At 41.9% G+C, this 22,303-nt stretch overlaps 1 protein-coding gene across 2 annotated transcripts; it reads right to left on the reverse strand.

The window, feature by feature from the left end:
- Nucleotides 1-9,085: 9,085 nt before the first annotated feature.
- Nucleotides 9,086-19,169, reverse strand: GTF2A2 (general transcription factor IIA subunit 2). 2 transcript variants are annotated; one of them, XM_030578648.1, is made up of 5 exons: nucleotides 18,884-19,002; nucleotides 16,712-16,861; nucleotides 14,843-14,947; nucleotides 11,286-11,412; nucleotides 9,086-9,396 (listed from the first exon to the last, which is right to left on the reverse strand). In XM_030578648.1, the coding sequence occupies exons 2-5, from the start codon at nucleotides 16,781-16,783 to the stop codon at nucleotides 9,371-9,373; spliced, it is 330 nt and encodes a 109-aa protein (XP_030434508.1). In that variant the 5' UTR covers nucleotides 16,784-16,861; nucleotides 18,884-19,002; the 3' UTR covers nucleotides 9,086-9,370. The 2 variants fall into 2 exon arrangements, with proteins under 2 accessions (XP_030434508.1, XP_030434507.1); XM_030578647.1 differs by lacking the exon at nucleotides 18,884-19,002 and adding an exon at nucleotides 19,064-19,169 and having other exon boundaries at nucleotides 9,087-9,396.
- Nucleotides 19,170-22,303: the final 3,134 nt, after the last annotated feature.

The raw sequence follows: 22,303 nt of genomic DNA on the forward strand, positions 1-22,303 counted from the left end.
AGTCGCCTGACTGAATGATCTCTCTTATTGATGGATGTAGCATGAAAACCAAGATTAGACAGAAATACAGCTACAGCTCCATTGGGAAAGCTAATATTGCCTTTCTGAGTGCACTTCTTTCTCATTCTGCTGCGTGCTGCGCTTCACCCAAAGCACCATCTCCTCAGCCCACGTTCAGACATGCAATGATCATTAATATGTTGATTTACTTGTTCTGGACATTCTTACATCAGTGTTAATATTTCACAGTATCAAAATGATTCAAAGCATCATAAAAGATGGCCTGTCACAGTGTAATAACGCAACTGATTACTGCCGGGGGTTAATAAAGGTGACGCATCTGTCAGAGAAAGGAAGGCTACTTTATTGTTGAAGAATGGGATCAGGATTCAGAAATTTCAAAAGTGGCATACATATAACTACATGAAGTTGCTGCAATTGTGTAAGTACTGCACAAGTTTAGGCCCTAGGTTCTATAATTGGCTATGCCACAGCCGTCCTCTATGACCTTGGAAAAATTACTTAACGTTCTGCCTGTGTTTTCCCAGCCGTAAGATGAGGATGCCAACCTGCTTCTCTGCTATATTGTGAGGCTTGGTTTATATGCTCAGATACAGGACTCTGCAATACCATTGACAAGCTACAGTCTAAGCCTCAACACGAACGGTATGCTCCAGAAAGAATGCCCAGCAAAGGAAACATCAGGCAGAATCTAGGTCAGAATTTTCAATTTATACAAGAATTATGCACATTAGTAGAATAAGAAGGGGAACAAAGCACAAGAGGGAGACAAACACGTGGTGAGGGCGTGCATAGGGAGCGGTTGTGTTTTAGAATAAAATTAACACTGTCTGAAAGTTACACAGCAGGTTTCCCAAAACAGAAATTAACTCATCCTTGTGAATTTGAAAAACAGGAGAAGAAAGTGCCCTTCCTTGTTCATTAGGAACCTACAAGATTCACTGTGGCCAGTGGCCCAGCTGGGAACTATGATACAAGTCACGTGAGCAAGAATGTTCAATTTTGGTTTTGCTTTTATCCCATTGTGATTGTGGCAAATATGAACAACATCCCCAGTTGACACAGTCCAACCAGCTGTCAATGAGGAGGGCACCAAGCCAGCCATTAATGCTATGTGACATTGGTAATCCAACACTGGGTTGAAGTATCATTCAAATAATAATAATAAAAATATAGCTTTTTCTCTTCCTTGAGGCCATTTTCGGCCTCTCCAAATCAAGAGACTGGTGCATTGCTAATAAAATTCCACAGAACTATTAGATGTTAACCCCAAAAGTTGGCCAAATTCGTATTTGTGTGATTACATTCTGCCCATAGATTTCCCCTTACATTATTAGTTAGATACAGTATTCTTTACTTTCTCTTCCAAATTGTTAATATCATTGTGCACTCTTAAAGGACACAGTCAGGTGAGTTATTTCCAAAAATGTGTGTGTGTGTGTATATATATATATATATATATATATATATATATATATATATATATTTCTTTTTCCTCCTCTAACACATCAGATTATTCATACCGAAAGCATTTCTACAATCCAAGTTTACTGTGCACCATATGTGATCCTTCTCAACTTAATTAAATCTGAATAATTAAATAATCAAGCACATGTTGGAACTTAAGTGAAAATGTTGATTTCTAAATGCACCAGTCACAGCACTGCCAGGTTTGGATTGTAAAAAGTGCAAGTTTAAATCCAATTCAGAATGCTCACTTAAAAAAATAATACTCAGTTATTTGGTAGAGAGATTATTACCTCACCACATAGACAACGCAGGAATTACAGTGTATGTTAATTAAATGTTAACTAAATGGATCTAAAATGTTTAACTCTGCCATGAGTTACCATGGCTTTACGGATTTAGAAGGGGAAAGTGATGTATTTGATGTTCTGCATTTGAAACTATTTCCTGGATATATCAATGTGTACATTTTGGTTTCTTTTGACATGAATTCACTGCATGCAAAGAAGTAAATCACTTTGGCAATGAAATCCCTTTTACATTCTCAGTTTGAAACTTCTGCTAAAGAGGATAGGAATTTGCATTTAGGATAGTTTGCCTCCCCACCCAGACACTGTTTTATTTTGATTAACAGCCAAAAGTAGGGCTGAGCAAGGGAAAAAGGAAGTCAAGGATTCGTAGAGGTATCATTTGGTTGGTATCCAACAGATGCAAATAGCAACCCTGCCCTAAACTCAAACAAAAGTAAATTATTATACAATTACTTCTATTACAGTAGTGCCTGAAAGCCACAATTAAGACTGGAGAAGGGATGGTCTTCTACAGAATGGGGAAAAGGATAGTCCTGCCCCGCTACAGCCCATCAGGAACCTAAAGAAAGGTGAATTCCACTCACCATGAACAGAAATAGATCATCATGTTTTTAGCTGATTTTTACTCATCTAGGGACAAATAAAGGAATGAAGGTAACACCTTTATGCAAACAGATATTTATCTTGCTCCGAGGTAATAGGAGCATATGAACAGAACTTCAACAACCTTTGAGATACAGAATATTAAAACATTGAAAGATGGAAGGTTTCCCAGATCCACTGGATATATCCCCAAAATTTTAATACCTACAGGGTAAGACGGACATGCAGAACATATACATGAGGGATATCCCCAAGACATTAAAGACTGTGCAAATTATTGGTTACCAAGGAAGAGCCCACATGGAGCTATATCACCAGAAAAGAGAGATGTTAAAAGGCAATGTACGTTTTATCTTGGATCAATACAAAACATTTGTAGGCCTACCTGACAGAGATGTCCTATTGTCAGGCTATTGTAAGGCTTCAACTTGTGTCTTGATGCTGAAAAGGCTTGATTGACCACTAATGAATATAGTTCCTTTGTAAGGTAAATGATAAACTATACATTTTTGGTGATAGATTCATGTTTAAGAGTTTCACCACATGACACAACAGCTGCAGCGGCACAGGAGCCAGCAAACAGAGCTGTAAACAGGGGAGTTTGAGTGGAAGTTAATAGGGGGAGTTTAGGGGAAGACTAAAAGAGGCAGGCAGAGGAACACAGGCTACTGAAGGGAGCGTGCAGTGTTCTAGCAGTGTCTTGGTGCTTGCTGGGGGTTTGTTTTGCTGTGGGGGCTGGTTTGTGTTTCCCAGATTTACCGGATTTAGGTGGGAAGCCTATGACAGATACAGAGGCAGCAGTTGTAGTGACCCAAGCAGGGGAAGACACAATGAAGATGACTGGATGTGGAAGCTGAAGCATGTACATGATCCTGGAGGGGGCGCCTGAAAAGAGTTTTGTCTGCATGAAGTGCCACCTGATAGAGCTGATGGAAGAAAAGATCCAAGGATTGAAGATGCAGGTGGAAACTCTGGTTGAGTTTAGAAGGGGGTTCGAGCAGATGATGGAGCAAAGACATGATGAGGCTGAAGGGAAAAGCTCAGACTTGCAGCTGGAAGTAGGACCACAGAACTTTGAGGGGCGACTGCTGGGTGAGGAACGTGGACAGTGGAAGCATGTGACTAAGAGAACCAGGCAGAGGAAAAGACAGGCCAGTGAAGGAGCAACAGAGCTCAGGAACAGGTTTGCAGAGCTGGAAAATGAAGAAGGGGCACAGCAGGTGGTCGCTGAAGGTGAGAGGGCAAGGAAAAAGAGAAGAACAGCTAGCCTATAAGGAGAGGGGAAGAGTCAAGGAAGATGACACCAAACATGAGCCCCAGGAGGATACGAGATGGGTTGCAAAGGATTGCAAGGGTGAATAGGAATTGAGAGGACTTGCAGCCAGAGGGAACAGGAGATAGACAGGAGAATCACACTGTCACCAGGAAAAGGCAGTTCTATGTAACTGGGGACTCCTTATGGAGAAGAATAGACAGGTGTGTAACCAGAGCTGATCCAGAGAACAGAAGGGTGTGCTGTCTGCCCAGTGCTAAGATACAGGATGGACTTGAGGCTGAAGAGGATACTAATGGGAGCGGGAAAGAATCCGCTGATTGCCCTTCATGTGGGAATGAATGATATGGCTAGATTCTCGCTGGAACGTATCAAAGGAGACTATGCCAGGTGAGGAAGACACTTAAGGAAATTGAGACTCAGGTGATTTTCAGTGGGATTCTGCCTGTTCCTAGAGAAGAGCAACAAAGGTGTGACAAGATTATGGCAATCATCAGATGGCTCAGGCAGTGGTGCTGTAAGGAGGGCTTTAGGATTATGGTCACTGGAAGGTATTCATGGATAGAGGACTGTTTTCTTGGGATGGACTTCACCTGAGTAGGGAGGGTAATAGACTTCTAGGATGGAGGCTGGCACAACTGACTAAGAGAGCTTTAAACTAGGAATTGGGGGGAGACGGTCTGGAGATGTCCAGGTAATCTCCGTGCTGGATTTTATAAATAAATATATGGAGATAGTCCAATATCTCATAGAACTGGAAGGGACCCTGAAGGATCATTGAGTCCAGTCCCCTGCCTTCACAAGCAGGACCAAGTACTGATTTTTGTCCCAGATCCCTAAGTGGCCTCCTCAAGGATTGAACTTGCAACGCTGGGTTTAGCAGACCACTGCTCAAACCACTGAGCTATCCCTCCACTGTTGAGAGGGAAGAAAACGAAGCAAGAAAGGATACTGTTGTGGGTAGGAGACAGGACATACAGAATACAGATACTGTAGATACCAGTCTAATAGGTGATATTGGAGGTAGAATGTCTGGGCCTAATCAGGTAAAGAATGTGAGTGAAGCCAAACAGCAAGAATTAAGATGTTTGTACACCAATGCGAGGAGCCTACGTAACAAAATGAAGGAACTGGAGTTACTGCTGCAGGAAGTGAAGCCAGATATTATAGGGATAACAGAAACATGGTGGAATAGTAGTCATGACTGAAGTACAGGTATTGAAGGGTATGTGCTGTTTAGGAAAGACAGAAATAAAGGCAAAGGTGGTGGAGTAGCCTTGTATATCAATGATGAGGTAGACTGTAAAGAAATAAGAAGGGATGGAATGGATAAGACAGAGTCTGTCTGGGCAAAAATCACATTGGGGAAGAAAGCTACTAGAGCCTCCCCTGAGATAGACCACCGGGATCAGATTTGGATATGGATAGAAACCTCTTTAATGTTTCTAATGAAGTAAATACTAATGGGAATTGTGTGATCATGGGAGACTTTAACTTCCCAGAGCACAAGTGCTAGTAATAATAATAGGGCTCAGATTTTCCTAGATGCGATAGCTGATGGATTCCTTCACCAGTTAGTTGCTGAACCAAACAAGAGGGAATGCCATTTTAAATTTGGTTTTGGCAAGTAGTGAGGACCTCATAGAAGAAATGGTTGTAGGGGACAACCTTGGTTCAAGTGATCATGAGCTAATTCAGTTTAAACTAAATGGAAGGATAAACAAAAACAGATCTGTGACTAGAATTTTTTATTTCAAAAGGACTAACTTTAAAGAATTAAGAAGAGGAGTACTTGTGGCACAAATTTTATAAATTTGTTAGTCCTAAGGTGCCACAAGTACTCCTGTTCTTTTTGCGGATACAGATTAACATGGTTGCTACTTTAAAGAATTAAGGAAATTTGTTAGGGAAGTGGATTGGACTGAAGAACCTGGGGATCTAAAGGTGGAGGAAGCCTGGAATTACTTCAAGTCAAAGTTGCAGAAACTATCAGAAGCCTGCATCCCAAAAAAGGGAAAAAATTCATAGGCAGAATTGTAGACCAAACTGGATGAGCAAGTATCTCAGGATAATCTAGGCATGGCCCAATATCTAAACAAATGCTTTGCCTCAGTCTTTAATGAGGCTAATGAGGAGCTTAGGGATAATGGTAGAATGACAAATAGGAATGAGGATATGGAGGTAGATATTACCACACTCAAGGTAGAAGCCAAACTCAAACAGCTTAATGGGACGAAATCAGGGGGCCCAGATAATCTTCATTCAAGAATATTAAAGGAACCGGCACATGAAATTGCAAGTCCATTAGCAAGAATTTTTAATGAATCTGTAAACTCAGGGATTGTACTGTACAACTGGAGAATTGCTAACATAGTTCCTATCTTTAAGAAAGGAGAAAAAAGTGAACCGGGCAACTACAGGCCTGCCAGTTTGACATCTGTAGTACGCAAGGTCTTGGAAAAAATTTTGAAGGAAAAAGTAGTCAAGGACATTGAGGTCAATGGTAAGTGGGACAAAATACAACATGGTTTTACAAAAGGTAGATCGTGCCAAACCAACCTGATCTCCTCCTTTGAGAAGCTAACAGATTTTTTAGACAAAGGAAATGCAGTGGATCTAATTTACCTCAATTTCAGTAAGGCATTTGATACGGTTCCACATGGGGATTTATTAGCTAAATTGGAAAAGATGGGAAAATTGAAAGGTGGATAAGGAATTGGTTAAAGGGGAGTCTACAAAGGGTCATACTGAAAGGTGAATTGTCAGGCTGGAGGGAGGTTAATAGTGGAGTTCCTCAAGGATCAGTTTTGGGACCAATCTTATTTAGTCTTTTTATTACTGACCTTGATACAAAAAGTGGGAATGTGCTAATAAAGTCTGCAAATGACACAAACCTGGGAGGTATTGCTAACATGGAGAAGGACCGGGATATCATACAGGAAGATCTGAATGACCTTGTAAACTGGAGTAATAGTAATAGTAATGGGATGAAATATAATAGTGAAAAGTGCAAGGTCATGCATTTAGGGATTAATAACAAGAACTATTGTTATAAGCTGGGGAGGCATCACTTGGAAGTAACAGAGGAGGAGAAGGACCTCAAAGTATTGGTTGATCACAGGATGACTATGAGCTGCCAATGTGATATGGCTGTGAAAAAAGCTAATGTGGTCTTGGGATGTATCAGGCGAGGTATCCATTAGAGATAAGGAGGTGCTGGTACCGTTATACAAGGCACTGGTGAGACCTCATCTGGAATACTGTGTGCAGTTCTGGTCTCCCATGTTTAAGAAGGATGAATTCAGAGGAATGGAAAACCTGTCATATGAAAGGAGACTCAAAGAGCTTGGCTTGTTTACCCTAATCAAAAGAAGACTGAGGGGAGATATGATTGTTCCCTATAAACATATCAGAGGAATAAATACCAGGGAGGGAGAGGAATTATTTAAGCTCAGTACCAATGTGGACATAAGAACAAATGGATATAAACTGGCCATCAGGAAGTTTAGACTTGAAATTAGACAAAAGGTTTCTAACCATCAGAGGAGTAAAGTTCTGGAACAGCCTTCCAAGGGGAGTAGTAGGGGCAAAAGACATATCTGGCTTCAAGACTAAGCTTGATAAATGTATGGAGGAAATGGTATAATGGGATAGCCTAATTTTGGCAATTAATTAGTCTTTGACTACTAGCGGTAAATATGCCCAATGGCTTGTGATGGGATGTTAGATGGGGTGGGATGAGTTACTACAGATAATTCTTTCCTGGGGGTCTGGCTGGGGAGTCTTGCCCACATGCTCAGGGTTTAGCTGATCGCCATATTTGGGATCAGGAAGGAATTTTCCTCCAGGGCAGATTGGCAGAAGCCCTGGAGGGTTTCTCCCTTCCTCTGCAACGTGGGGTACGGTTCACTTGCTGGAAGGTTCTCTGCACCTTGAAGTCTATAAACCATGATTTGAGGACTTCAATGGCTGACACAGGTTTGATACAGGAGTGGGTGGGTGAGATTCTGTGCCTGCATTGTGCAGGAGGTCAGACTAGATAATCATAATGGTCCCTTCTGACCTTAAAGTCTATGATTCTAGGTGTGTCTACATATGTCCATTTTGTATAAGCACTACACATGCCTGTAGCTACAGCATCAGTTTGAGGCTTAGGTTGCCAAGCAAGGAACTAGAAGGATTAGTGCTATCTGCTGAAAATTGGTTTGATACAAGCACAGATATATAGCCACCAAGTTGTTGTTTTTGATGTAACCCCAAATAAGCCTTTACACAAGTTAGTAGAACTTACACTGCTATGGCAATCAACATGGTATATTATTTTTATTATGATCACTATTACAAGTCATTCCACTTTCTATAACTGTCTTTCCATGTCCTTTTCTTATATAGCCTAATCCAAAAAGCTACAGCTGATCTCAAGTGGTGAATAAGGAGGGATAGTAATTGTATTATAAATACAAAAAGTATATACTATTAAGCATAGGCATAAAAGTAGTTTTGGTTCAAAATTCAACAAAGAATTTTCTAAAATATTGTAGTTGGTTTAACGGGAGATGCGTTCTCTGGACGTTTTAATGCCTCTAAACAAGGCATAATTCCCCATTCTAAAAATATTTTCCTATAGATCCAGCAGAGTTAGTTAATAGAGGGAATAAACTTACACAACTATTCCCAGAGCTTTTTTCTATTGTGACATTTCAGATTCCAAAAGGACCTGCCTCACGCACAAAAAAAATCCCTGTTTGTCTTATCCAAATCACATGAAGAGTAATTTTAAAGCTTGAGATGGAGTATTAAATAGGATTTTTTAAAAATTCATAGCTGAACATTAACAGAGTTTCAGTAGAGCACTGTACTGAAGTTTAATAAGTGTTCAGTCAAATATAAAAGACCAGAGCTTGAATAAAATAAGTGAGAAATTCTATACATTCCTAACATTTGAGAATTTAGAATGTTTTCATGGGACTGGACTTAATCATTTTCACTCCATTGGTTAAGCCCATGACACTCATTTTCTAATATGTGAGTTAATGCAGGGTTTTTAAAGGGTGCAAAACCGACAATGCTACAAATGGAAAGATTTTACTCCAGAATCAGGCACAACACAACATACTGCAGTGCAAGTGTACAAACTATTGCTAATGTGCCCCCACCCCATTTATAGCAATCATTTCTAGTGGTGACAGTATGTCAGGCTCCAAGACTATTTAGTCTCTAACCACCACCAAGCGTCCCCGTTTGTTTCAGTTATGTGGGCCACATTCGTATTAGTGAGCTAGAGCGGCATGCCTCTACATCGTGTTTCTCATCGCTACTCCAAGAGTAGTTTGCCTAAGCCTTAGGGTAATTTTGTGAGGGAGGTTGCTTCCACTAAACACCTTTCTAATTATCACTCACTTCTCTAGAAAATTTTAAATAAAAGTTTATTAGAGAAATTACTTTGAACAAAAAAAGGCAACAATATTTGTTTTGTCATTTAAAAAAGTAACATTGTTTTCTTCATGCCCTTTTAGGTGAATTGAAGTAATGCTACAGAAAGATATTTCTTTTCACTGCCTTTCAGCGATGCATTCTAGCATGGATTAATGCATGTCTGCATCACTAGAATAAATTATGAACAGTCCTTTTCCATGCTCCTCTCCAGAAAGTGCTGCATATCAACAGAAAATGTTGCACAAAAACACATTTCTATTCATTCTGCAGTATTGGAACCAGTATCTAGAAAAGAAAGAAAGTGTATAAATAAATACAGATAACTCGTACTCAACTTTGCAACATCTTAACAAAAAATTAACACTCTATTTTGGTAAATGTTTCCCTGCCGACCTCAAAATACAACAATTTAGAGTCTGTATTATAAAAGCTGAAACAGCACCACACCTGGATAATTTTGTTTCCATATGTATCCTCCTTCATTGCCAGGAAGAAAGTGTGGTGTAATTATGTTATTTTACTTGGTTAGCAGTAATGAAAACTTTGAACACAACAATTCTCTGTCCCCATACAGGGTTTGCTATTAAGTCCCCATTTTTAAAAACTGAAGCAAGTTTGCTCTAAATTGGAGTAATATACTTAAACACTTGATTCCAGCCAGCTCACAAGATATGCTCTCGGGGCATGCAAGTGCTAGAAGGCCATGTAGTCTGTTCAAGAGATAGGATATCAGATGTCTGGTAAGTGACAACATACAGGCTTTTGTTGAGTCTAGGCAATGGTGCATTTAACAGATTTAAAATATGTAGACATAAGAGTTCTTTATAAAGCTGAATTACTTAAACACACAAGCAACAGTGTATTCTGTAAGAAAGAGGTAGCCAGCTGATATAGCTATTTCCTATATTTGCTACTATTACCTCTCTCTTGCTCCTGGTGCCGTGGGACAAATGAGTAATCTAGTTATTGACTACAAGACAAGATAACAATGGATAGGAGAGTCCTTATTTTAAGAAGCTTACTACTTGCTGAAAAATACTAAAGACACTGTCAGCAACTTTATGGTACTGTGGTCTTCAAATCCGGTACTTATATTGTGATATTATAAATGGAAGTTATTCAGACATGGAAAATTAGCTTTCCTTTAACTGCTACAATAAACAGGTAAATCAAGGTGACATGCGTGCCAACATTAAAGACAAGGTACTTGTATGAAATGACTTATCAATTGTTGAGAATCAATTAGTCTAAAAACATCACTATAATAATGCCAAGCCCAGAGAACCCTAAAGGATCAGTTCCACACACAACACTTTTTTTAAAAAAAGGATGTACTATAAAAGGTTTTCTGTTCTCACTTCCTCCTTTTACTGTATTAAGAAAGGAATCTTAAGCAACTAGAAACTATAAAAGGTTATTCTTTGGTAAAGCATTTCAACAGAACATTTGGCTAAACAAGTCAGACAAGTAGAGAGAATGTATGCGCTAATGACCTTCCATGGACAGTACCTATGTGGCAGTCAAGTCATGGAGTGCAAATTACAGTACTTGGTCTGTAATACTAAAAAGACAACATTTCTCAAATCCTGGGATCTGTCAGTCCCCTAAGAATGGAAGTGATGTTTCAAAGGCTTCCAACAATGCCCTTATTAGTTACGTATTGCTGTTGAACAAACAGTGGCACTTTTCATCCTTTGGATTAGACCTTCAATATTTCATAGTGGCATTTTGATAACCAGAAGAAGAAGTCATTCCGATCTTGTTACTGTAATTGTTTTATATAATTTAGTAACTAGTGACCATTAAGGCCTAGTCACATTTATCTTTGGTAATACTTTGGCTTGTCACAAGCATATTTATGCTTATTCATACACCACTAAAAATCCAGTCCCAAGTCAGCTTTAACTAAAATAGCAGCTTTAAATAAGACAATGCAATGCAGAACACACTTATAATTTGCTCATCTGAATTAATCATCTAATTTCTGCATGTGTGCAGGAGGGTTGTGCACTCTTGTTTTAGTCTGAGTTATGTAGGATGTAACCAGAGGTAGAAGATAGCTCCAATCATACACTATTTAAGAACTCTGGCTGCACAAAATGTATTTCATAATATCGTTCAAGTCTTATCTCTGTTAACCTAATATGTATACTATGGTTCAGAACTATACTTACTTTTTCCATCACATGCAACAATTTTCACTTTATCCACTTTCACGAGTTCAGTTACCTCTCTAAATTCAACATCATTCAGTACAAAAGTCCACACATTATCACAGAATCTGTATGTATTCAGAGAGCCCTTTAAAAGAAAGATGTAACAAAAAACTATTTTCAAACGATCTCCAGTACAGTAACAGAAATAAAGTTATTCTTGTAGCTATAGCTAAAAAATTCTTAACATTTGAAAAATTGTCATCTTGTCTGCTTCTAAAAATAGTTAAAAAGTTTACTGATATTCATTAATTTAAAGTAGGTGCTTTTGTATTTATAACCAGATTGGATGTGCTTCTTTTACTAAGCTGTGAGCCAGAACATGCAAGCATAAAATATAAGAAACATAGATTTAAGCAAATCTGAGGAAAATGGTGTAATTTGAGTGCCCCCAAGTGGTAGAAATCACCAGCTTCATACAATAACATTAAGCAAGTAAGGAAGAATATCCTACAAAACAGCCAACCTTCTGAAACGGTTATGAGTTTTTCAAAGTACATGAAGAATGAGGTCATAGGCTTCAGCAAGATTTATGTAAAGAGGAGATTATGGGTCATTTATAAGCCTTTCACTTACTGAGTCCTTCAAACAGGATTAAAGTTCTGTGTGACAAAAAAACAGTCACTTCTCCTGTTGACTTTCTGAATACCACAGTAGTATAAGTTAGTGGTTTCTACCAGGGGTACACGTATTCCTGGGGGTACACAGAGGTCTTCCATGGGGTATATCATCTCATCTAGATATTTGCCTAGTTTTACAACAGGCTACATAAAAAGCACTAGCAAAGTCAGTACAAACTAAAATTTCATACAGACAATGACTTGTTTCTACTGCACTATATACTATACAGTGAAATGTAAATCAATTAGAATATAAATATTGTACTTATTTTAGAATTATATGGTAAAAATGAGAAAGTAAGCAATTTATCAGTCATTGTGTGCTGTGACCCTTTTGTATTTTTGTGTCTGATTTTGTAAGCAAGTAGTTTTTAAGTGGGGGTGACACTTGAGGTACGCAAGACAAAGACTTTTGAAAGGGGAACTGTAGTCTGGAAAGGTTTGAGAGCCACTGGTAAAAGTGTTAACACTGTTAGGATGAATGACAGGACAGGGGAATCACACACAGGGAAGCAGAGCTACGTGACCCGAGATGGAAATTGATGATTACACCTCTACCTCGATATATCACGACCCAATATAACACAAATTCAGCTATAACGTGGTAAAGCAGTGGTCCGGGGGGGGAGGAGAGGGGGTGGTTGCGCACTCCAGTGGATCAAAGCAAATTTGATATAACATGGTTTCACCTATAACACGGTAAGATTTTTTGGCTCCCGAGGATAGCGTTATATCGAGGTAGAGGTGTATTTTTGTTTTCTGAATAAATGACAGGAGTTTGTTACTTTTTTGTACATTCCTATATATTTTATACCATTTACTAAGTCAAAAACACATAATTCATGTACAGTTCATCTCAGATGACTTTTACTTGAGGCTACTTGCTGATTTAGATTCAGTGTGTGAAAGATTTTTATTTTCATTTAAAACACATGCTATACACCTGTTAATTCAACCAGTGTTTCTGGATTTAAATTGGTTCATTTATGATGCTGGACCTTCTCTGAAAATCAAATTCAGACTGACATTTGAGAAACTGTTTCACTTCTAAAGTCTATTTCAGTAATCATGAACATTTCTTTGCTCCAGAGTATTCAAAACAGAAGAATGAATATCAAAAGTATCTCAAAGGCAGACTATGAAAATTATTAAGTTTTATTAATTTGGCAGATGATAGAAAACTTGTACAATGAGTTTAACATGACCTACTCAAAATGATAAAGTACAGTGGTTGGAGAGCTTATGAGTTTACAGTTTTCTGCACTGTATTATCATGACATTAACTGTTACCCTTATTCCAAGGCTGGATGCACAGGGGCTTGTTGGTAATGGGACTCCGCAGGGGGATCCAGGTAAAGGTGGTTTGGGCGGCAGGGGGAGGGGGACACCTCTGGGTGTGATAGAGCTCAGCAGGGAGTCTGGGTGTCAGGGACTCAATGGGGGATCCAGATGTTGGAGGAATGGGGCTCAGTGGGGTGGGGATCCGGGTTGCTCATTCAGATGGTACAGGGGGAATGGGGCTCAGTGGGGTGGGGATTCAGGTGCAGCTAGTTGGGGCTCAGTGGCATAGGGATCTGTGTGTGGGTGGCTTGTTGGTGTGGTCCAGGTAGGGGTCATCGGGGGGGTTCTCAGTGCAGGGGGATGAGGCTTGGCAGGAGGGTCTGAGGGAGAAATCTGGGGGTGGGTCTGACCCGGCCCTGATATCATGCAGGGGAAGAGGAAGTACTGTCCTCCCCAGCCCAGCCAGGACTAGCAGCTGAGCCCAGTGCAGGGCAGCAGCCACCAGCTGGGTCTTCCCCAGTCCTGACCTACACTGCTTTACCTCTCTGGCAGCTGCCCTGGCACCCAAAACATACTGCTGGGGAAGGTCACATGTTCGCTTTTGTGGCTTCCCTTTGCTTCCCTGTCAGAAAGGCATTTTCTGCAGGGAAGCAAAGAAATCTGCAGGGTAGGGGTGGGGGTGGAGAAGGGTAAATTCTGCACATGCACAGAATTTCCCCAGGAGTAGCATATGCTGCTGCTAACTGGTTTTCTCAGGCAACAGGAAAATGAAATATTCTTGCAAATTTCACTGCTGAAACATCAGGCTATTCTGGTATTCACTGAAACACTGACATGAAATAAAGTAGTTCATTCAATCTCATTTCTGTGCATTGAGTCATGGAATTTACAAACTGTCTGCCTTCCAAATACTGAGCTCAACCAGAAATGAAAATGCCCACAACAGAAACCCAAAATCTCTATTTGGCATTCATAATTCAGACCTTGCAGGCGAATGCCTTACCATTATAGGCAACATTAGCTAGTAGTTCAAGCCATATGTACAAAACAGTTAAACTAAGCAAGAAGGGATGCATGGAAGAGGGTGACTGAACACTCCTCTCTGAAGTGTTTAAATGATTAAAATGTTATGCAGACACCTATCCCGTTATGCATATTTTCCTAGCTATTTTTGCCTCTGATTGCAGTTTTACACTAATGATTTAGGAAGAATGAATTATCTTTAGAGCATTTTGGAATACCAGCAACTAATTTCATGTAGAGCTGGCAGGATCTCACTTTCCACTACCTTTCTTCTAAATCCGTGTCAACTTTCTGGCTGCTGTATTTCTTGGAAGAGTCCACGGAAGAATTGCGACAACTACAGGAAACTCAAACAGCCTGCAGATAGGCAACCTATTATGACTATGTAAACAAGCAGGAATCTAGTTCAACTTGTGCTACAGATAGCACATGTGGCGTACCATAACTATTATTTTCAGAAATAAAGCGGATCCTTAAAAGACATGTTTCCATCCATAGCAGACAGAGATAACAAGCCTATAGTTCTCAATGCAGTGTCTGAACACTGATGAAGAGTACCAGTTAGATGGGGACTTTAGTATTTAGTGCACTTACCCTGAAATTGACTCTGTTCCTAACCCGTTGTGCCAATGCTGAATTTATAGCCTTGTCAAACTGAAGTAGCACTTGAAGGGCAAGTTGAGGGGTGATCTGCTGAGACTATGGTTTAAAAAAAAATAAAATTGGACTTTACAACTGACTCAAAAATGCATGAAATGGATTATCAGCGCAAAGCTTTCATGTAACAAACCTCAAGATATAGATTAGCTTTTCTAGTAGCTTTATTGGAAATAAATATAAAGTCATAAATATATAATGAGGAAAATGGAATAAGGTGAAATTTGTTAGTTTTTGTAACTTTGTGGAGGAGACAAATGTGACCAACATGCAGAGAGAATTTTCCAGAAAACATGCAGTAATTCCCACATTTGAATTGTCTTTGCACCCATGGCCTGCAGCCTCCTTGACGACATACAAGACTAGGGATTAACATCAGATTTCAACACATCAAAACTGTCAATTCACTCTGGACCAGGGGTGGGAAAACTACGGCCCGTGGGCCAGATCTGACCCCTCAGGGTTTTGGATCCAGCCCACGGGATTGCCACCCCTGTGGCACTGCAGGTCCCGCACCGCTCCCAGAAGCGGCTGGCACCCAGGAGCGGCACCAAGGTTTTTGGCGCCCTAGGTGGGAGTCCTTCCGCTCTCCTGGTCGTTGACGGCAATTCTGCGGCGGGGGGGAGGAGGGATCCTTCTGCGCTCCCGGTCTTCGGGGCACTTCGGCAGCGGGTCCCTGAGTGAGTGAAAGACCCGCCGCAGAATTGCCGACGACGACCTAGAGCGTGGAAGGACCCCCCCACCGTCGAATTGCAGCCGAGGGTGGCAAAATGCTGCCCTCCCAAATCCTGGTGCCCTAGGTGACCACCTGGGTCGCCTAAATGGAAGCATCGGCCCTGCTGGCACCATGTCCCTGCAACTGCCAGAGAGCTGGAGCAGAGTGTTGGGGTGCAGGAGGGAGTTCAGGGTGTGTGTTTGGGGGGTGCAGTGTGCAGGAAGGGGCTCAGGGCAAGGGGTTGGGGCAGAGGAGGCGTGTATGAGGGGGCTCAGGGAAGGGGGTTGAGGTGCAGGAAAGGGCCCATAGTGCAGCATGGGGCTCAGAGCATAGAGTTGGGGTGCAGGGTGCTGTCGGGGGCTCAGAGGAGGGAGCTGGGGTATGGGGTGCAGGAGCAGTTCGGAGTGCGGGCTCTGGTCTGGCCTGGCCCTGCTTACTTGGAGCAGCTCTGGGGTCGCAGCAGTGCGCACTGGGACCAGGGCAGGCTGCCCGCCTGCCTGCCCTCGGCCCCGCCACTGTTCTGGGAAGCAGCTGGCACCACGTCCCTGCGGCCCCTGGGGGGTGGAGGCGGAAGGGTGCGCAGAGGGCTCTGCGCGCTGCCCTTGCCTGTGGGTACCTCTCCTGAAGCTCCCATTGGCCATAGATCCCCATTCCAAGTTTGCTATTCTAGAGGTTTTTGTTACATTGAAGATACTGGGGAAAACCACCTGTGCTAAGTATTCATTATGGATGACTGGAATAGCAACATCAAATAGGTAGTTTCAAGTTATAGGTCAGATGTTCATTTATTAAGACACACAAAAGGTGGCCACTTCATCTGCATAAGATGCTTTTCTTCAGCCCAAGTACTCAAGTGAGAAACTTGCGTTCATATTTCAATGAAATACTAAATGGCAGTTTTAATTTTTACTTTTAACTTCATATGACAGTTTGACTTTAAGTGAACAGCTACAGAGAAATGAGTCACATACCTGCATTTGAAGTTCAGGGCTTTTAGTACTTAATACTGTCTAGCTGAGTAGTTTGGAAATTTAGTTAAACTATTAGCTCACTGCTCAATCACACTTCACATTAAGCTACTTGTCTCCCACCTGTATGAGCTCATCCAAGCTCTCCTGAAGGCTGTTCCCCAATGTGGTGTTTCTATAAAGTTGATACGCCATGGTTTATAAAGAAGAGAAGTGTTACTGATCATCCACAGCTATGAAACAGCCAGTACGTCTCACGCTTTCATTGAAGGCCTAGAAAATCCAATACGACAATTACTGAGCTATGCAGTGGAATTCGGAACAGAAAAAAAAATAATCAAAAGCAGCAACAGAGGAAAAAATGACCATACAATTAATATCAAGCAGAACGTCTTTGACGTCAAATTGGATATAGCTTAATTCTTTGCTATTTAAAAAATATTAGCTATAAGTTGTCAAATTTTGCATTACACGATGGAAGAAAAACAATAACTGAACAGACAAATTAGGAATTTAATGCTACTCTATATCATCCTTTCAGAATGTTTTTCAATATTATTAATTTTTACTTTGGGTAAGTATTTAATTATATTTCACTAGTTCCTTTATGCAGATTTTTTCCAATACCAGTTTGCTCAAATTCTCACCACCTTCAAATTTTCAACAGAACTGATATGGCTGATTTAACATAAGTTTTTTAACACCTTGCCTCATCCATCGTCACCAGCCCAGCTCTGAGAAAAAAAAAAAACTTATGAGTTATCTACAAAGGATATCAAGATGCTGCTTTTTTACATTAAGAAATACTTTATTTGCTTACTGTTGGAATTATTGATGAGTATTTTTAATACTGAAGTCTTTACTCAAAACAAACAAACACACAATTGTCTTACAGAATCAGTGAACATCATCAGAGACTGAAATCTTATACCCCTTACCCATGAAAAGAGTACTGGCCTGGACTAGATTCTTCAGAGGAAAATTTAGCACCCCTATAACAACCATGACAATCAAAGTTCTTCCTAACAGCAAATAGTTAGCTGTTGGGTTATGTTCACCCCATTTTTAGCCTTATAAGCAATATAAAGAGCTAGTCTTTTAACAGCATTAATGTAGGTTACAAAGGGAACAAGGAGCACTTGCTACAACCTTAACATATCATGTATATTTTGTTTCTCTCATTAGGCAAAGCTCAATGCCAAGCACACAGAACATTGCACAGAACAAAAGAGAAGAGATAATCTGGCAAAAGGGACTAATGTTAAGGGATTGGTGTAGTGTTGGAGGCACATTCCTTCCTCCTCACAAGAATCACTGCACTTAGATCATCAAAATGTGGGGCTTTGAAAGGTCTGATAATGCAGCCCCTGAGTTGAGGCAGGACCAAGTAAACCTAGCCCATCCCGACAAGCGTTTGTTCAACCTGTTCCCTAATTCTGACGGGGACTCCAGAAACTCCCTGGGAAGTCTGCTCCAGACCTTAAATCAGAGGTGGTCAAACTACAGCCTGCGAGACCATCCTGCCTGGCCATGAGCCCCTCCCCTACTGTCCCTCCTCCTGGACAGCCTCAGCTAGCTTGCTCGCTCCACCACTGGCACAATGCTCTGGGCAGCAGAACTGTGAGCTCCTAGGGCAGGGCAACTGCAGACCCTGGCCTGATCTGGTACTCTCTGCTGCATGGTGGTGGTGGTGGTGGCGGCGGCGGCGTGACTCCAGCTGGGCAGTGCGGCTGTAGCACCGCCAGCACTCCAGGAAGCATGGTAAGGAGGCAGGGAGCAGGTGGGTTTGGATAGATAGCAGGCAACTTAGGGGCAGTGGTCAGGGAGGGGGAGAACAGGGGGTTGAATAGGGGCAGGGATCGGGGGGGGGCAGTCAGGAAGGATTGGATAGGGCAGCAGGGGGGCAGTCAGGGGCATGGATTCCATGGGTAGTCAAAGGATAGAAAGAATTGGATGGGGTAGGAGGTCCCAGGGCAGAAGGGGGGGGGCAGACAGGAGATGGGGGCCAAACCACACCCCCCTCCCCTAACCAGCCCTACAATTTACGAAACCTGATGCGGCCCTTAGGCCAAAACGTTTGCCCGTCCCTGCCTTAAATACTCTTACAGTGAGGAGGCTTTTCCCTAATATTTACCATAAACCTCCCTTGCTCCAGATGGAGCCTGTTACTTCTTGTCCCACTTTCAGCCGACATGGAGAAGAACTGACCCCTAGACTAACATCTCTGAAGACTAGGAGTCCCCCCACTCTCACTGAGACGTCCCTTCCCAAGACTAGCCAAAGCAAGGTCCGCACCTCTCCCGAGACCACATTTCCCTTGCTCCCCCTGGACTCTCCAGCTTGGCCACAGGCACAGCGCCCAGCCCGCACCGGGAAAGGGCTGCTCGCGCCCAGGGAACGAGACTCGGCTCTGCCAAGTCCTATCTCACAGACCCCCTCCCCCTTCACCGTTTCCTGCCCGGTGGCGGGACGCACCTGCTGGGGGTAAATCCCTCCCAGGGCGGTAGCGGCTCCCTGCCCCTCCCGCTCTAACCGTCCGCAACAGCTGAACGACCTCACACCTCTAACCCGGAAACAGAGAAAATGAACCGGAACCGGAAGCTCTGAAAAGCCACGGGTACGGAGCACGCGGCTTGCTGGGTACCGCCGGGGGATGGGCCACGGGCCGTCTCCTTGGGGCGCAGGGCGGATCCTAAGCCCCCGTGCGGAGGGACGTGCGTGATCCCGAGCCCGCCCAGGGGTTACCGAGCGTAGGGCGAGGCTGAGTGTGCGGGCCGGGCCGGTTCCCTTCCCGTGGGGCGGGGGAAGAGGCACAACGGGCCGCGCCGCGCCGGCTGTGACATCCAGCGCCCACGTTATCTCGTGCCCGCCCTGCTGAGCGAATGGGAGCGGGGCGGGCCGGGGATAGCCCAGGGCAGTAGAACCCGGTTGGAGTTCGCAGGCAAAGGATGGACTGTGCAGCGGAGATCTATAAACGTTGGTACTGGGCTTTTGCCCGCCTTCCACCAGCTCCAACTTGAACAGGGTACAAGTGAGCCTTGTAAATTAGCGGAGGGGAGGAAGGGAGGGACATAGCCCCAAGAGCGCATCAGGCAGACCTGGCCTCTAAAAACCAAGTAATAGAGAAGGTGGCCCATGGTAGTCCCGGGCCATGGGAGACTTTGTGACATGATATTTTACACTATATTCGCACTGGCACAGCATCATTAAGCCTGAAAGTGGCTCAGCTCCACTCAAGCTGAAGGGTTAGAGTGCTATATGCTTTACAAAACTGAATACCACAGCGGGGGGGGGGGAGGGGGATTTGGAAGTGCAGCTGAAAGATGGAAGAGCCACTTGAATAAATACATGTATGCACATTTTCTTTTAATATGATCAATACGGGGCTTGTAAGAAGGCTCAGTGTTCTTCACTGCCCTTCTTGCTGCTAAGTCTGTAGTGCATTGTCCTGTCAGCACCAGTGCATTTTATAATCACTGTGCAGTCAGACATTTGTATTTGTTCTTCACAATGTATTCATGATAACCAGTTCTCAAACGCTCACTACAGTGCACTAATATGATATTCTAGCCTGATTAAGACTGGTGCAGATTTAAAAAGTGCTCATTTCATTTTAGCTAGTTAAAATTTCATTGATAAAGGAATCAATTTAAGGTTAAATATTTTTTGACAAGGGCAAGCTTTTGCTCTAGGCTTACCCGCTTTTCAGTTAGTCTAAAATGGTGCCAGAACAATGCATACTTTGCTTTGTCTGCTTCTGCCTCCAACTCTACAAAAAGTTAAACTCTTTGGCCTTTAAGGCCCTGCACAGCTTTGCTCCTGTATCCTCCTTCCACCACTTGTGCTCTGCTCAAGATTTGAAACTACCCAAATTCTTAGTTTTATTTCCCTCTTCAAGCCCCTTTTGATGTAACCATAAGCAACCTATTCATCATATTTCTATCCCTTTCCTCCAAATACCGTTTGAAAAATGCACTTCTCCCAAAAAGGCCAGGCTGAAAATCCTCAAATTATAATCTGATTACAGTGATACTAACAAGATGTCTTCAAAACATTAAAAAGCAGCACAAGTGATTGTTGATCTCTGCCCTCTATACATTGGCTTTAGATCAGGGAGACCTCAGTGGTTCAGGAGCCAAATTAGCAATTAACATTACCCCAAAGAGCCACAGTAGTGTGAATTCGTTGTTTCATTTACTATACATTCATATTTAAATAGTATGATGGGAAATTTGTGTGCGTGTGTGTGTATATATACTGACCAAGTATTTTATCAAATACAATTGGTACTGTAGTAAAAGTATCCCAACTAATAATTAAATTACACAATATTTTACTATCATGTGCTGCAGAGAGCTGAGAGACACATTGAGCAGCTGCTTGCAGCTTGGGAGCCTCAATCAGAATCACAGCTTTAGATAGTGGCTTTCTGGTGTAGTGACTTTTGCTTTGCAGATAGATGTGAAAACACCAGGCTAACACTGTTCTTCAAACAGGAGCTTAAATCAGGAGAACTTTTAGACAAGGACTTTTCAAAAAAGTATTTATTGAATTTTCCACATTTAACCTGTTATTTTAGCCAATTAAAAATACAAGACTCACATAGTTTCCAACAAGTGCTAGATGACATGTTCAGAAATACAAGTATTTTTCACATTACTCCATGACAATGACAACTTGTAAAGTTAAGAAAATAGGGAAGAACATTGCTTCATTTGAAAAGGAAGGAGCTCAGTACATTCAGAAGTAAGTGAAAAGAGTCGTTCCTCAAACCAGTTGAAATTGAAGGGGCAGAAGAGAAATAGTACAGTTACTTCTGTGAGGAGCAGTGGTGGTCATTTAAGCCTTGCACTCCAGATGAAGGTGTTGCCTTTGTAACTAATTCAGAATCTAGAAAGTTAGGATGAAGTACTGGAGACTCAGTAATTCAGGCAACATTACAGCATCTGAGCAATGCATAAACTTTCAACTGTCAGACGCTTTCCACATATGCTTTTGTAGAGGTGAACGTTATTTAATGATTATATTGCAGTAGTGCCCGGAGGCTCCAATGAGTACCCTCATTTTACTAAACATTGTACAGACACGTGATCCCTGCGCTGAAAAGCATAAAGGCTCAGATGTAAGATATTCCGTCCTTTAACAAAATGGATCTCAATGTGAAATGACTCCACACTTCAAAACATATCTAATGTTCAGACCAGTTTAACCCCATGTCTTGGGCTTCCTTCATTCAAAAAGGTGCTTTAGATTAGAATACAGCAGAAGCTCCTCAGTCATTCCCTTCCCTAATTAGCTGCAGAACAGCATTGGCTGAAACATCAGAATTTCTTCTATGAATGCTTACTCTAGATATTTACCCAAAAATCTATAGAAAATATAGGCCAACCACACAGTATGTAACAGTAAGGCTGTCTGACAAGACAACATAACAATGGTGTCTAAGTGCACACTAATAGTTTCAGTATTGAAGAATCAGGATGCCTCATAATACTGGTACACAAAACCCATTAGTACTCTAACTGAATTGTGAGATTTTGAAGTAGAGAGTTTTATTTCACTGGAGTGGAAGCTATTCCCTTTTTGGCCATAATGCTGTGTCTCAACAATGAGAGAAAAGGAAGCAACCTGACAGAGTATATACACACTACAAAACACTGCACTCTTATTTTCTAGGTGCAATTTCTAGAGCTGTGCTAATTAATTTTTCAGCTC

The sequence above is a fragment of the Gopherus evgoodei genome, chromosome 10 (assembly GCF_007399415.2).
Source record: "Gopherus evgoodei ecotype Sinaloan lineage chromosome 10, rGopEvg1_v1.p, whole genome shotgun sequence".
Lineage (NCBI taxonomy): Eukaryota > Metazoa > Chordata > Testudines > Testudinidae > Gopherus > Gopherus evgoodei.